This window comes from Marmota marmota, unplaced genomic scaffold, assembly GCF_001458135.2.
Source record: "Marmota marmota marmota unplaced genomic scaffold, marMar, whole genome shotgun sequence".
Lineage (NCBI taxonomy): Eukaryota > Metazoa > Chordata > Mammalia > Rodentia > Sciuridae > Marmota > Marmota marmota.
Window position 1 is genome coordinate 20,760,775 of NW_026000241.1, and position 14,046 is coordinate 20,774,820.

The following is a 14,046-nucleotide window of genomic DNA, read 5'->3' on the forward strand; positions in this document are numbered from 1 at the left end:
AAGTGTCCCTCCTTTTATGGTAAGTTCTGGTGGTTCAAATCCTGGCTTGTTTTTCTTAGTCTGACTCCATTATTTCTAGAGATTCCTCTTATGTTCTGATCTTCTACCTGTAGCCTTGGGGCTTAGTATTTGGAGTTTTTACCTGTTTTTAAATGACTTCATGGGCTGCTGTATGGATTACGCCCCCCTCCTTTTTTTTTTTGTCCTTTAAAAAATAGTAGTTGGGCTGGGGATATAGCTCAGTTGGTAAGAGTGCTTGCCTTACATGAGCAAGACCCTGGGTTCCATCCCCAGTACCACATGAGGGAAGAAAAGTTAGTAAAATGTGCCATCTTAACCATTTTTGTGTGAGCATATTGGTAGCGTTAATACATTCACACTGTTATGCAACTGATCTCCAGTGCTCTTTCGTTTTGCAAAACAGAAGCTCTGTATCCATCAAACAGTGACTCCCTCCTCTTCCCACCCACTCTCTAGCCCCAGCACCAAATTCTACTTTCTGCTGTTTAAAATTTTTCTATTTTTAGGTGGTTATGGAATTTACTCTTGGTGAAATTTGCTTTCTGAATGTCTGAACAGTCACTCAGTCATTCATCAAATATATAGCAGGCACATACTCTGCTAGATCATGTTTAGGTACTGGAATCACAGCCATGAGCCCAGGGCACTGTTGTCTCTGCTCTCAAGGAGCTGGCATTCCAGAAAGGAGAGAAAATAACAGAAGTAGATGAGCGAGTCCTGTGAAGAGAGTCAGCAGCCATAGGACAGCTCTCCTATGGCTGGAAGGGTCCTAGCAGGCCTCTCTGAGCAAGCGATGCTGAGTTGACCCACAAGACCACCTCCCGCCTGCAGCAGGGCTGAATGAAGGAACAGCATGTATGATGGCTTTAAGACTGTAATGAACTTGGCTCATTCGAAGAATGAAAAAGTACCAGTGTGGCTGGAGCTTAGTGGCACAAGGAGAGGGGAATGAGTGAGGCTGGTAGGCTTTCTGGCTGGAGAGGAAAGCCAGGCAGTTTGGATTTTATTTCAGTTGTAGTGGGAAACCACTTGAGTCTTAAGCAGCAGAGTTATGTGATCCAATACTTGACATTAAAAAGACCTTTTTTTTGGCATAAAAATATTCTTGGGATGGATAGTACTGCACAGGTCAACACACGTGTGTATGCACACCACAGCCCTTCACCTGCCCCATTATTTTGCTTCCGCCAACCAGATTCCCTGGGGGTGTTAAAAGTTTGGGATACTTGTAAATTTTTCTATGAGTAACTCCAGCCCAAGGGCTTTACAGAATGATTGCTTTAGGAATGGAACACCTGAGACCCTGAAAGGTTGAGGTTTTTTTTTTTTTTTGTAATAGTATATATTTAATTTACCAGAAGAAATTACAGGAGGAGGCAGTGATAACATACACGTGAATAAATAACACCAGTCATCATTTTCCCCACAGCAAAATCTTTGCTGTCCCCTTTGTTATATTTAAGGGCTTTTCCCCCTTCTAAACAGTATCTAAATTATCCTATTACAATAGAAGTTAGATCATATCATTCCTCTGCCTAAAAATTTCCCAGGGTCCTGAAAGGTTAAGGTCTAACTCGACATGGGTGAGTCTCTATTTCAGCCTCTCTTCTCATTTACCCATGATCCTCCACAGAGGACAACCTCCATAGTGCAAACCAGCTGAGGGGGAGGCCTCTTCATTCTCATGGTGGAGTTGCTTAGGGGTAAAGAAGCCTGTCTCTGGCTACTCCTGTCCCCTTAATGAGCATAGAAAAATAGTCTGTACTAACACATGGCCCTTAAAAAATACTATTGAAGAAAGTCTTTCCTTGCTCCTCTAAGAGGTTGAAGGAGGTTGTAAAAATGCTCTTGGATTACCAGAAAGGTGTTTGTAGAAATTCTTGTTAGAAAAGATGTTGATCCTGAGTGATGGGGCTTTCTGCCACATGCGGTACATGGGCCATGTCTGATGACCGGGACAGTGTTTTGAAACCACCACAGGCATGTTTTCTAAGCCATGATGATTATGGCCAATGGCATTTAAACCACAGAGTGGCCTCTCTTTGATGAAATCTGACCTCTGGCTTTTATCATAAATATTTAAAAATATAGGGACTGGGGATATAGCTCAGTAGGTAGAATGCTTTCCTTACATGCACAAGGCCCTGGGTTCAATCTCTAGCCCACACACAAAATGTGTGTGTGTGTGTGTGTGTGTGTATGTGTATATATATATATTTGAAAAAATGCATAAGAAAAACGTCTTTATCTGGTGTTGGTAAAACAAATGTTTCTGCTCAGAGTTTGGAAGAAAAACAAATTGATGATTCTGATCCTGGTATTAAACAGAAATGAGCTGGTAATTACACGATCACAATCTCTCCGTCGTGGTGCCTCATTCCAAACAAACCTCACCCTGTGCCACCCTGGGTCCATTTTAAGCAGGTGAGGTAGCGCTATTTCACAAGTTATAAACGTTTCATTTGGATACTTTCAATACTTGGCATCATTCTAGGTCTTTATTTCAGAGAACGTCCTGGGATGGCACGGGCCCAAGTCACATTCCACAGAGCAGCTGAAAAATGGGACACTTGGCTCTTTGCCATCAGCCAGTGCCAACATAACCTGGGCCGTTTTACCAAACTCCACTGAAGATGAACAAACTTTCCCGCCAGAGCCAGAGGTAAGCGAGCCGTCCTCTTAGTGCATTCATGGCTTGTGGTATCTATTGCTTGTTCAGAAATCTAGTGATTATATTTGTAACTTGCTCATCTTTGTTAAGAGGAGACAAATTACCAAACGGAAGAATTGCCCAGAGACAAAATCAGCTCTGTGCAGAGCCTGGCGCACTCCTGTGGTGTCTGGCAATTGCCGTGGGTGAATTGTGATCCTATCCGTGAGGAATCTCCTATTTTCATTGAAATGGGAGTCCTTCTAACTTCAAGTGGGAGAAATCCTAACAGACCCATGATAAACAATGCCTATTGACTTGATGGGAGCAGTTACAATATATTATGTCGCTCCCCCAAATAATGGCTTCTCTGTGTGGTTCGTGCTGATCCAAGCTCCTGCCTCACATGCTCGATTCCTGCATGCTACTGAACCAGGCCTGGGTCGTGGGTGGTGGTGGAAGCTCGGGGGAGGTGTTGAGCCGTGGCCTGGGTGCAGATTGCAGAGGATGAGTGCCTGCCTGGTCATAGAGGAGCAGCCCCTGCAGATCCTGACCACCAGCGAGGCTCCCCCAGGCTCCACACCGCCGCCATCTGTCATCACGGCTGGCTCTCCTAACTCTTGACTCTCGGGGCAGGTGGAAGGAAGCCAAATGCAGTGATTCCTTTTGCCAGTTTCACTCTGTGTCCTGAGTGGATTTGGGTTTCGTTTTTCCTGCGATGCACATTTGATCTTGAGATAGCCCGGTTCTAGAGACTGAGACCCACTTTAAACCATTTGTTAGAGGTGGGTTACTTAAATCAAAATCATTTTTAGCCTGAAAATGATGAGACACTTCACAATATCTGTTATAAGGTGGAAAGTCCTGCTGGAGTTTCTTCCATCAAATAGTCGTGGTTATCCATTGAACTTCCCCCCCCCCCAAGGCTTCATGTGATTATATTCTCTGGCTGTGACCTAGTAGCATGGCTCTCACAAAGGCAGTATCAGTCTGTCTACAAATGTTTCATTAGCTTCTTCAAGGGACCTTAGCCGGAGTGCGGAGCAAGTAGCGAGTGTGGATTTTGAAAGGTATTTGGCTTGTAACTGTGCAAGGAGTTTCAGGCTGAAAAACCCATATAGCTGATGTTTAAGTGAATTGCAAGGTAGGTGGGTGAGTGTGAATGGCAGGAGGCTTGCTGTCTCATTTTGGAGACTGGGTGGGTTGGCATTTGAGGATGGGGTGACTGAATGTTAAAGCATTTGGAAAAAAAAAATACAGTATCTTTCATTCTCCTCCCCCAAAAAAGAACTTGGGTGGGGGGGGTGTTTCATACCATAATTAACATATTTAAAGGCTCACTTTAGTGAGAAATTGGAGGAGTAGAGTAGGAAGATATTAGATCTTTAGTGATCGATCATCTTTTAGTTCCTCATCCCCAGTACCATCCTCGGGCGAAACCTAACGGGCTACGACCTGATAAACATACTTGTTGGGGCTGGTGATATTCCCTGCTCTGCATTTCCTCAATGTTTCTCCTGCTTTCTTCTGATGGTTCTTTGACCCTTGGGTGTTGAGAGGCCAGGTCTGTTGTTTTTACCTAAAATTATTGCCTACTTTGCTGTGCCCGTCAGTAGCATTGGCAGAGGATAGCATGTAATTATTCATCAGAAATAACTAGCTCCCAAGTTCAACTTTTAATAAATATCCTAAAGGAGAAAAGTGTTTTCCATTAAGTTAGGAATAGTAATTAATTTGTGGTGGTGGTTGTTGCTGCCCTTTATTCCTTTGTCAAGCAATGTAAGATAGCATTCAACGATTCCTTCTAGCAGTGAGAGACTCACGGGTATGATGGTGTTTTGATGGTTTCCTGAGAAGGGATAATTAGAGTTCTTTTGCAAAGAGTTCCCTCATTTTTGCTAATGACAATTCTGATAGTCGGATTTCTAAACCCAAACAGCTACTGTTGTTTGGATGCTATTTTTCTTTTTAGGTGCTTGGTCTTGCTGCGCCCCCCACCTTTTTTTTTTTTTTTTTTTTGGTCTTCATATTTGAAGAAGCTTAGCAAAATTTATCCAGTAGTTTTTCTTGTCAGAAAAAAGGAAAATGTGCTGGGCACAGTGGTACATGCCTATAATCCCAGCAACTCAAGGGACTGAGGCAGGAGGATTGCAAGTTCAAAGCCAGCCTCAGTAACTTAGCATAGGCCCTAAGCACCTTAGCAAGACCCTGTCTCAAAAATGGGCTGGGGATGTGACTGAATGGTAAAAGCCCTCTGGGTTCAATCCCCAGTACGCTTCCCCTTGCACACACAAAGGACTGTCTCCATAGTCTCCCTTCCTTACACTCTGCAGAAATAAGGAATGAAGTGAAATTCCTAAAGGCTGAAAATTCCTTAGATTACTGAACCCTTTTTGTATAGAGAATATTGTTACTTATGTGAGCCATCCATAGGGAACTAATTTTAAGAATAGAACTGTAGTTATTATATTTTAGCTAAATTATTTTCTTCTGGTTCATCATTTTGATCCATGTTTTAGTTCTTTGGAGGGGTAACAATTAAGATGCAAAAGATACCTCCCCTCTGCTGGTTCTGGCTCACCATTAAATAACCTACATTGGGAAAACAGTGTTTTTAAACTTGGTTTGCTTGATTCTTAACAGAACAAAAGCTTGATGAACAGTGTGTATTAAATATGTAAATTAGAAAGGAGCTGTGGTCAACTCTGTTATTGAATGCAGTAATCTTAACGTTTTATTCTGGGGCTAGAACTAAATATGAACGTGAAATATGTTTCCATAACGGAATGACATAGGACTTTGGTTTCTTCCATTAGTAGAACAGTTGTCCAACTCTGTAACACCATTGGAAAAGTTTTTTAGGTAGTGGGGATTGAACTCAAGGGCACTTGACCACTGAGCCACATCTCCAGCCTTATTGTGAATTTTATTTAGAGACAGGGTCTCACTGAGTGCTTAGCACCTTGCTTTTGCTGACGCTGGCTTTGAACTCGTGATCCTCCTATTTGGGCCTCCCAAACTGTTGGAATTATAGGCATGCACCACCACCCAGAGCTTCATCCTCTTTTTTTAAAAAAAAATTCTGTTTAGTTGTACATGACAGTATGCATTTTGACATCATGTATACATGGAGTATAACTTCCCATTTTTGTGGTTAGACATGATACACTGGTCATGTATCCATATATGAACATAGGAAAGTTACGTTCAATTCATTATACTGTCATTCCTATCCCCCCACCCTTTTTTCCCCTTTGTCTAATCCAGTGAACTTCTATACTTCCCTCCCCCTCTATTGTGTTAGCATCTGCTTATCAGAACATTCAACCTTTGGTTTTTTGGGATTGGTTTATTTTACTTAGCATGATATTCTCCAGTTCCATTCATTTACTGGCAAATGCCATAATTTCTTTATGGCTGAGTAATATTTCAATGTGTGTATGCACTACATTTTTTTTTATCCATTCATCTGTTGAAGGGCACCTAGGTTGGCTCCATAGCTTAGCTATTATGAATTGAGTGGCTATAAACACTGATATGGCTGCATCACTATAGCATGCCGATCTTTCCACCCTCTTGATTGGAGGGATTGGAAACCTAACAACCCCACGTCCCTGACTTTCTTACAGTGAGTGGGTTTCTAACTTTAAGACCAAGTTCCTTCTGCTGGTGCTGCTGGCAGACAAGGTCCTGGAGGCCTGAGTATTCAGAGATGATGTGAGACGAATTGCTCTGGGGGCGGAGTCTCACCTGCCTGGGTGTGAGAAGCTGCTATGTTGGCTGTGGTTGGAGCTTCCTAATGGCTGTCCACAATGGTGTGTCCTTGAATTTTAAACTCTAGGGGACCCCTGGCTTCTCCATCCCTTTCAGTGATTCTGTAAGCACCGAGTTCCCTTATCACATTCCTTTCTGTTGGAATCCCTAAGTGGGTTCTGTTTCTAGCACTCTATCAGAGCTGGTTGGGCTCTTGGTGAAAGCACAGTGCTACCCAGAGCCCCATCCTGAGTGGCACCTCACATGTGACATTCGTACTCACCTTCCTGGAGGACATATCTGAAGGACAGATCCTAACTTTAAAAAAAATTTATATTTATTGAGATAATTCATAATAATGTAACTCACTGTTAAAAATGCAGTTTATCAGTTTTAACAAACTATGGAGTGGTTCTTTTACCTCAGAATTCCCTCATGTCCCTTGTCACTCATTTCTTTTCCTTTAGCCCTTGGAAACCACTGATCTTTTTCTGTCCCTATAGTTTCGTATTTCCCGGAAGTCATGGGAATGGAATCCTGTGGCTTGCAGCCCTTGGAGTGGGCCTCCTTGATTAGCATGGTGCACCTGCAGTTCACCCATTGTATTAGTCATGGCTCTCTACAGGAACAGAATCAATAGAAAGTATATATATTTTTTTACATATTAATTTTTTTGGTTGTTGGTAGATCATTATTTTTATTTATGTGGTGTTGAGAATCAAACCCAGTGCCTACACACGCCAGGCAAGTGCGCTACTGCTCAGCCCCAGCCCCAGGAAGTACAATTAAATTTTAATAAAAGGGGGGCTTATTAAGTTGGCTTACACAACCAGAAGCTGGAGAGTCCACAGTGGCCACCTGCAGGTTGGAGGAAGTGTGACTAGCTGTGCAGTCCAAGAGGCTGAAGCCCCAGAACAAGGGGGATCAACTTGGGATGGAACCCAGGTCTCAGGCATGCTAGGCAAGTCCTCTACCACTGAGCTCCATCACCAGCCCATCTGAATAACTTTAAAAAAATCTTTCATCAAATCCTTCCTGGAGAAGGTGTAAAAGAACAGTGACGAAAAGGTGTCAATTATTTGAAACAAATATTTGGTGTCTAGACATCTTCCCTGGCCTTAGGAGAACCAGTACTCTTAATATCCACTGCAGCTTGTGCTCTGGATCAGTGTCCACTCTGACCAACCCCTGCATTGATTGTTCCAGAGAGGAACTTTGCCCAGTTGAGCATTTGGATTACAGTGCCAGCAACGCTATCAAGAGACCACAGCCCCATGCCTGCAGATCTAGCAGGTTTAGAGGGACCTCTCATAATGTCCATCTGTACAGAGCACTGGATCAGCATGTACACTAGCCAGTTAGACTTTGGTTAGAAAATTGCATAATTGAGTTTTCAAATGAGGTAGAATCTCCTCTTCTGCAAGGGAGGAAAATTGTTTTAAGAATAAAGGAAGGGGAATTGATAAAAAATACTTTGCTGAATGCTACCCCAAGAAGGATTTTCCTTTTGGTTGAACTGTCATTTTAGTACTGGACTTTTTAATTGACATAAAACTGTTAATTTGAGCCAGCTACGGTGGTGCACGCCTGTAATCCCAGAGGCTTGGGAGCCTGAGGCAGGAGGATTGAGAGTTCAAAGCCAGCTTCAGCAATGGTGAGCCATTAAGCAATGCAGACCCTGTCTTTAAATAAAATACAAAATAGGGCTGGGGATGTGGCTCAGTGGTCGTGTGACCCTAAGTTCAATCCCTGGTCCCACCCAAAACCCCCCCCCAAAACAAACACACCCCAAACCCTCAACTTGAAGTCCTGTAGCTTCAAGTTCAAACCGGCTAGTACGATCCTCTCAAACCTATTATCACCTCCTTATTCTTCACTTCCATGACATATGACTGTATAATTAGGTGTCAAGGATGTATGAGGCTTGGGATGTTGATATATTTAAAAACATGAGATATATATATTTTAATCCCTTTGAAAATGTGTTAAAAAATTATCTCTCTTATAGGTTTGTTCAAAACACTTAATGTACTTATTGGTTGTCAACAGTTTGACCAAGGAGTGAGGGAACTGTCACTATCTTACAATGATTGAAAATCCTTTTGTTGATTTTCCTCACAGAATTTAACAATATTAGGAAACACTTGCATTATACTTAAAATTTGTTATAAGTAGGTTACCCTTCCCCTACTACCCCTCATTCCATCAACAGTTTAGTGACATCTTTTCCCCAGGTTCTCTGAGTCATGGTCTTTGAATCACTAAATCTTATAACAGGATTTAGGGGGTCAAGTGGCTAACTCGCCACACACACAAGTCAGTGATAGAGATGAAATTGATATCGGAATTTCTTCCAAGTTGGTGCCCTTTATACTAAACCACCTCCTATATTGGACAGATTCTTTTAGCTGCAAAAAAATGTAAAACCCAGCAATTAGTAGCTCAAGCAGCGATGAATTTAACTTTCTCAAGAATTGTGATAGCAGGTGGTTTTGGGTTTGGTGCCACCAATTGTGATGGCTTTGAAGACGGCTTTTTCCATCATCCCTTTTGGCTTTTATCCTTATGCTGGTTGCTTCGTGGTTGCATACTTGTGAATATAATTCCAAGTGTTGCATTTCCATGTTGATGTACCCTTCGGAAGAGGAAGAGATGGGGGCTCCTTCTAAGACACTTTACTGGGGAGGGAAGCTCCCAATACCCTTCCCCTGTTATTTCACAGCCCAAACTGGCTCACATGCTACCTAGAACCTGTGGCTGCTAGTGAGTGACAGGATTCCCATGAGTCCCCCTCCCTTGTTGTGGAGGAGTGCACTTTGCCTGGGATCAAAACTGACGTGGATCCCAGAGAGCTCAGGATTGAGTTTGTGTTAGCAAGGCAGAAGCAGTGATGGCTTTGGGGTGGTGACAGTGTCCACTGTACCATCAAATCTACCCTCACTGCCCCCAAGATTTTTCTAACGTGGTCATTTCATCTCATAGATCATTCTTTGAGGACAGATCACATGTCTCATTCCTTTTTGGAGACTGAAATATTTAAGTATTTGAATGTGAATGATATCTACTGGTAGTGTCCATGACTAAGTGCATGCTTTGGTCTCATTCTCATCTTTATTCTGTGTTCATTGGTGTTCCATTAACCCTGACAGAAGTTAACATATTGGGTGGATTGTGGCTGACACATGCTGTTGTGATGAGAGTCACTAATGGCCAGTGGTCTGGAGCTCTCCAGGAAAAGGATGCTCTTCTCAGTTGGTCCATTTGTAGCCATTGGCCTTGAGCACTAACAGGTACTAGATGGTGGTGGTTCTTAATGGAACTCATCATAACCTTTTAGAAGATCCACTAGGGCATTCCACTTAAATGCTGTTACTAGTACTCTAGAAGAGGACCTCCCAAGGGAGTCTCAGATCTAGGCTCTCGATGACCCAAAGAAAAATGACACATGAGAAGTTGCAGGCAAGGCACAAGTTCATTGAAACTGAAAGCTCTCTTTGGAGGAGAGCAAAGGAAGTTGAGCTGCCAACTAGCTCGAGGCCCTGTCTACACAGTAGAGATTGCTTTTATTGAGCTATGCTAGTTCTCATCTTTTTCCCTTAGGTGGATCTGGGGTTGATTGGCACCTTGACTGACAACTGAATTTGACATTTCTTTATTACCCAGCATAAGCACCTTACCCCATGCACAGAGGGCAACAAACCACAATGCTAATGATATATTAACTAGCAAGTTTACTGTCATTCAGTCCCATGAGATATTGTGCATGCCCAAGATGGAGACTTTTACTCTATGGGCTTGAATTCCCCTTGTGGTCATCTAGCTTTCCTCTTTAATCATGAAATGGCCCAGTTTCCCCTCACAATAAGGGCCATCAGGTGGAGTGTGGGGTGAGGGCTGAGGGCCTTGGCTGGAGTTACAAGCCCTTAAAGGGTGGCCTTCCCCATTCCCTATCTCCCGCCTAACACTGGTGCTACAGGAATGAGGGGATGATTTGATCATTTGGATTTCTTCCAGCTGTTGGTCTTCAGGGAAAGTGGTCCATCCTTCCAGTAAATGTGGAGGATACATCTAGCTGTCAGACCTCAGGACTTAAAAGTCACAAGGACCCAACTTATGATGTATGCTTGAAAATACAGGACTCGCTCTTTGCTCTGTGACCAGTATGCACATCAGTCATCATCTATTTGCTTATTCGTTTATTCATTCAGTGGATGCAGTCGAGCTCCTGTATGCACTGGGCATTGAATGGAGCCTTGCTTAGTTTAGTAGATTTTCACAATCCAGTTTTGAGATTTCACAATAGTCATGTTTGTATCATGAAAATTAGAAACTGGAGAAATGGCTCTTAGCCAAGGAACGTTCCTGAGGTTCAAGACTCTGTAGGCTCTGGTAGTATGTGGTTGTTGGTCTACTTGTGGCTTCATAAGTAGAGGTAACCATCTGTGAGATGACCTGGAATTCAAACATGTTTTTTCTGGTATTCAGATAGGCTGTAATTGTGCTTCCCATGGTTAAGAGCTCCTTGCAATCTTTTAAGATAGCATTTTTCTGCCCTCTATTTTTTGATTCTGGGGATGGAGCCAGAGCCTGATGCATACCAGGCAAATGCTTTCCCACCAAGCTGTACACCAGCCCCTTCCTTCTCTAACAGCTCAACAACATAACCTCACACAACTAAGCCCAGTGAGCATTTTTTTCAAAAACCCCCTTGGACTGGGCTTTTGACAGCTTTCTTGAACTCCTTGACTACAAGGCATGACAGGGTATTTTCCTGTGCTGCTTTGGCGGGGGACATTGATTTCAGTGTATGCTACTTTTTCACGGTTTTCCTTCCTCTTCCATCCTTTTTGAGAGTGGTGATGAGGTTTTGTCTCCTTGGCCAAGTGTTGGCCTTTATAAGAGGAGTGGCATTTAGTGGAGGGTCCCAAATCATGCCCTTGCCAGTGGGATGTGTGTGCTTAGGGCTCTTAATGGGTTTTGACACTGGGCTTAAGCGAGAGAGTGGGGGTAGCCTCAGAAGTGTTCACCTCTCCTTCTCTTCTTCTCTCCCCTCCCCCGGGGCCAGTGTGGCTTTGTGACATAAACACCAGCTAGAGTGTTGGGAAGGCAGCCACCTTGGATTTGCCAATTGTGAGCTGGATCCCTATGAAAAAAAATCAGCACCGAGGGGTCTGATCTCTCCCATCCTGCAGCAGTACCCAAAGGACTAAGCACTTTGAAACTGGTGAATGCAAAGGGCTTAAAGCACTGCTGCGTTTGGTGTGGGTTTCCCTCCTCTCTCCCCCTTTCTGTCTCTCCCCATCATTCCTGTTGCCACGAAGGGAGAAAGTCAGATCTGAATCAGAGGCGAAGCATTGAAGAGATTGTAGCGATGTGGTATGAACATTTTTAGTATTCTGTGGTTTTGGGTACTTTGCCCCTGTAATTGTGGCCCCAAATTTCACAACTCTCTCTTCTTCCACCTTGCTTGCCTAGACCCGGGAAATCAGACCTCAAATATCAATGAGTTTTGCACCATCTGCCTGGCTTACATTTTTATTTGCTCGCGATGAATAACTATTCTCCGGGTGATTTATATGCTGCCTCTGAAGATGGAAAGTTGATGCTCAGCGATTTATGATCTTGGGGAGAGAATGTTAGGAAGGAAAGAGTAAAATATTTCTCATATACTTTGGGCTTTGCCTGGTTAGTTAATGAGCTCTTGTGTCCCTTTTGCAATCGGAGCTGGCTTTTATAGCATTGCAGGGGCTTGCTGTTTGCTAATTCATAATTGTAAACTTTTAATTTTTCTAATAATGATACATGTGAGCAACGAGGTAGGCCGTGAGGGACATGTACCTGAGAGAGAGAGAGTGATCTGTAGGACCTGAACAGCCACTTCTGAAACACTTGGCCCTGTAGTGCAGTGGCTACTTAGCTGTCCATCTTGTCCTCGCCCTCCCTACATCCAAAGCCCTCCTTGTCCTTGCAGATATGAGCAGAGCCAGGGCCAATGGGCAGACTCTGTGCAGGGAGAGCAGCCACATGTCATATGATGCTCCGTCACCACAGTCTTTTCCTTCCCTCCCTCTGGTGACAGTGCTCTGCCGTCCTTTCCCAGGGCTCCAGCCCCTTTTCTCTGTCATTCACTGTGCCCGGCCAGCTAAGCATGCTGTCCTGTGACCCAGGCCATCCTCTTGGGCTACAAAAGTCCCAATCAATCACCTCATGACTAATATGCATAAGAAGAGTGGCAGAATCCAGCCACGTGAAAGGGAAAGAGGCCATAAACTCGAGGGAAAATGAAATTAGTCATAATTGAGAACAACCATGAAGTGCTCTTCAGATGGACCCAAATCTCCATTCATGTTTCCCTCCTTCATCTCATTAGAATTGGTTCCCTTTAAAAAGAATAAGAAACTTATACAGCTTCATTTTTTAGTTATTTAAAATTAATATAAAAGTATCAAATCTCAACTTGTTACAGCAAATATGTAGTGTTTGTTATAGCAAATAACATAACACTATATTGCTATAACACTACATATTTGCTGTGAATGACATTCTTTTTTGGAAAGAATTTGGAAAAGTTTCAGAGTCCAGATAAATTCCTTTCAATTGCCTATGTACCAAAGGCCAGAGCCAGCTTGTAGTTTTGGCTTAAAAGAAATACACTATGTAACTCAAGGTGAAAATCACTGCATTAGGGATTGTTAGATTGATTCCAGTTTCACATACAGCATTGAGAGAAGAAATGGGAGGAAGGGAAGGGACTTGCTTTTATGTTTACCTGCCTTTTAAAAAAATTCCAGTACAATGAATTTTAGAGCTTCAAACTTTGTTTAGATTGGAATCCTATATAGAAATCTCCTACCAGGGAGTTACTTGCTGATTTTAGACTTTGCTCTTCGGGTCAGTGATTCTTACCCAGGTGAATGGGGATGCCTTGTGTTCTGTAAAAGTGAAGGACAGGTGCTCATGGTGGCTACTGAGCAGGTCGTAGTGGAATTCTTTATAAACCTGAGTCCTCACTTCGCGGAAGCTCTTGTTTGTATGCTTGGAGACATGTATTTCTTGAAGACGCCATCAATTCATAGGTAAGATCCAAAACAACAGTAGAGGAGAGAGATGATTTGGATATTGAGTTAAAAAGTTCTTCAAAGTCTTAGAGGTTGTTCAGGGAGGTCCACTGACTGGATTGCCTTTCTGGGGTTGAAATCTAAAATCACCTGGACTGAAAAGCTGCTCTTCAACATTTTGGCCTTTCATCACTTTGGGCTGTTGGAGGAGGGCCAGGCTGGGTATGATGTGTCTCTGGAGTCCCGACTGTGGGGTCTGGCAGACCACTTTGAACCAAAGCTCTTCCCATTCCTGCCTATAGGAAGATGAGCATGCACATCACCAGTGGTTACAATAGTGATTTCCTGATGGAAATGGGGTGATGGGTGTATGGGATCATGTACTTCCAGGGTACAGCTCAGTGTGTGGCATGGGACAGTAAGTCAGACCTTATTAAGATTGTTCTTTGGCTTGTCCTCATTCAAAAGTGGGAAGTCTGGAGGCTGAGGTTGTGGCTCAGTGGTAGAGCACTTGGCTAGCATGTGTGAGGCCCTGGTTTGATCCTCGGTACCATATAACGATAA

The 14,046-nt window shown here is 43.2% G+C and overlaps 1 protein-coding gene across 1 annotated transcript in view; it reads left to right on the forward strand.

Annotated features, from left to right (window-relative positions):
• Nucleotides 1-14,046, forward strand: part of Osbpl10 (oxysterol binding protein like 10) — a 172,981-nt gene that overhangs the window by 108,507 nt on the left and 50,428 nt on the right. The window contains exon 6 of the mRNA XM_048795377.1: nucleotides 2,529-2,683. Within this exon, the coding sequence (XP_048651334.1) occupies nucleotides 2,529-2,683 (155 nt within the window). The remainder of the gene's footprint in view (nucleotides 1-2,528; nucleotides 2,684-14,046) is intronic.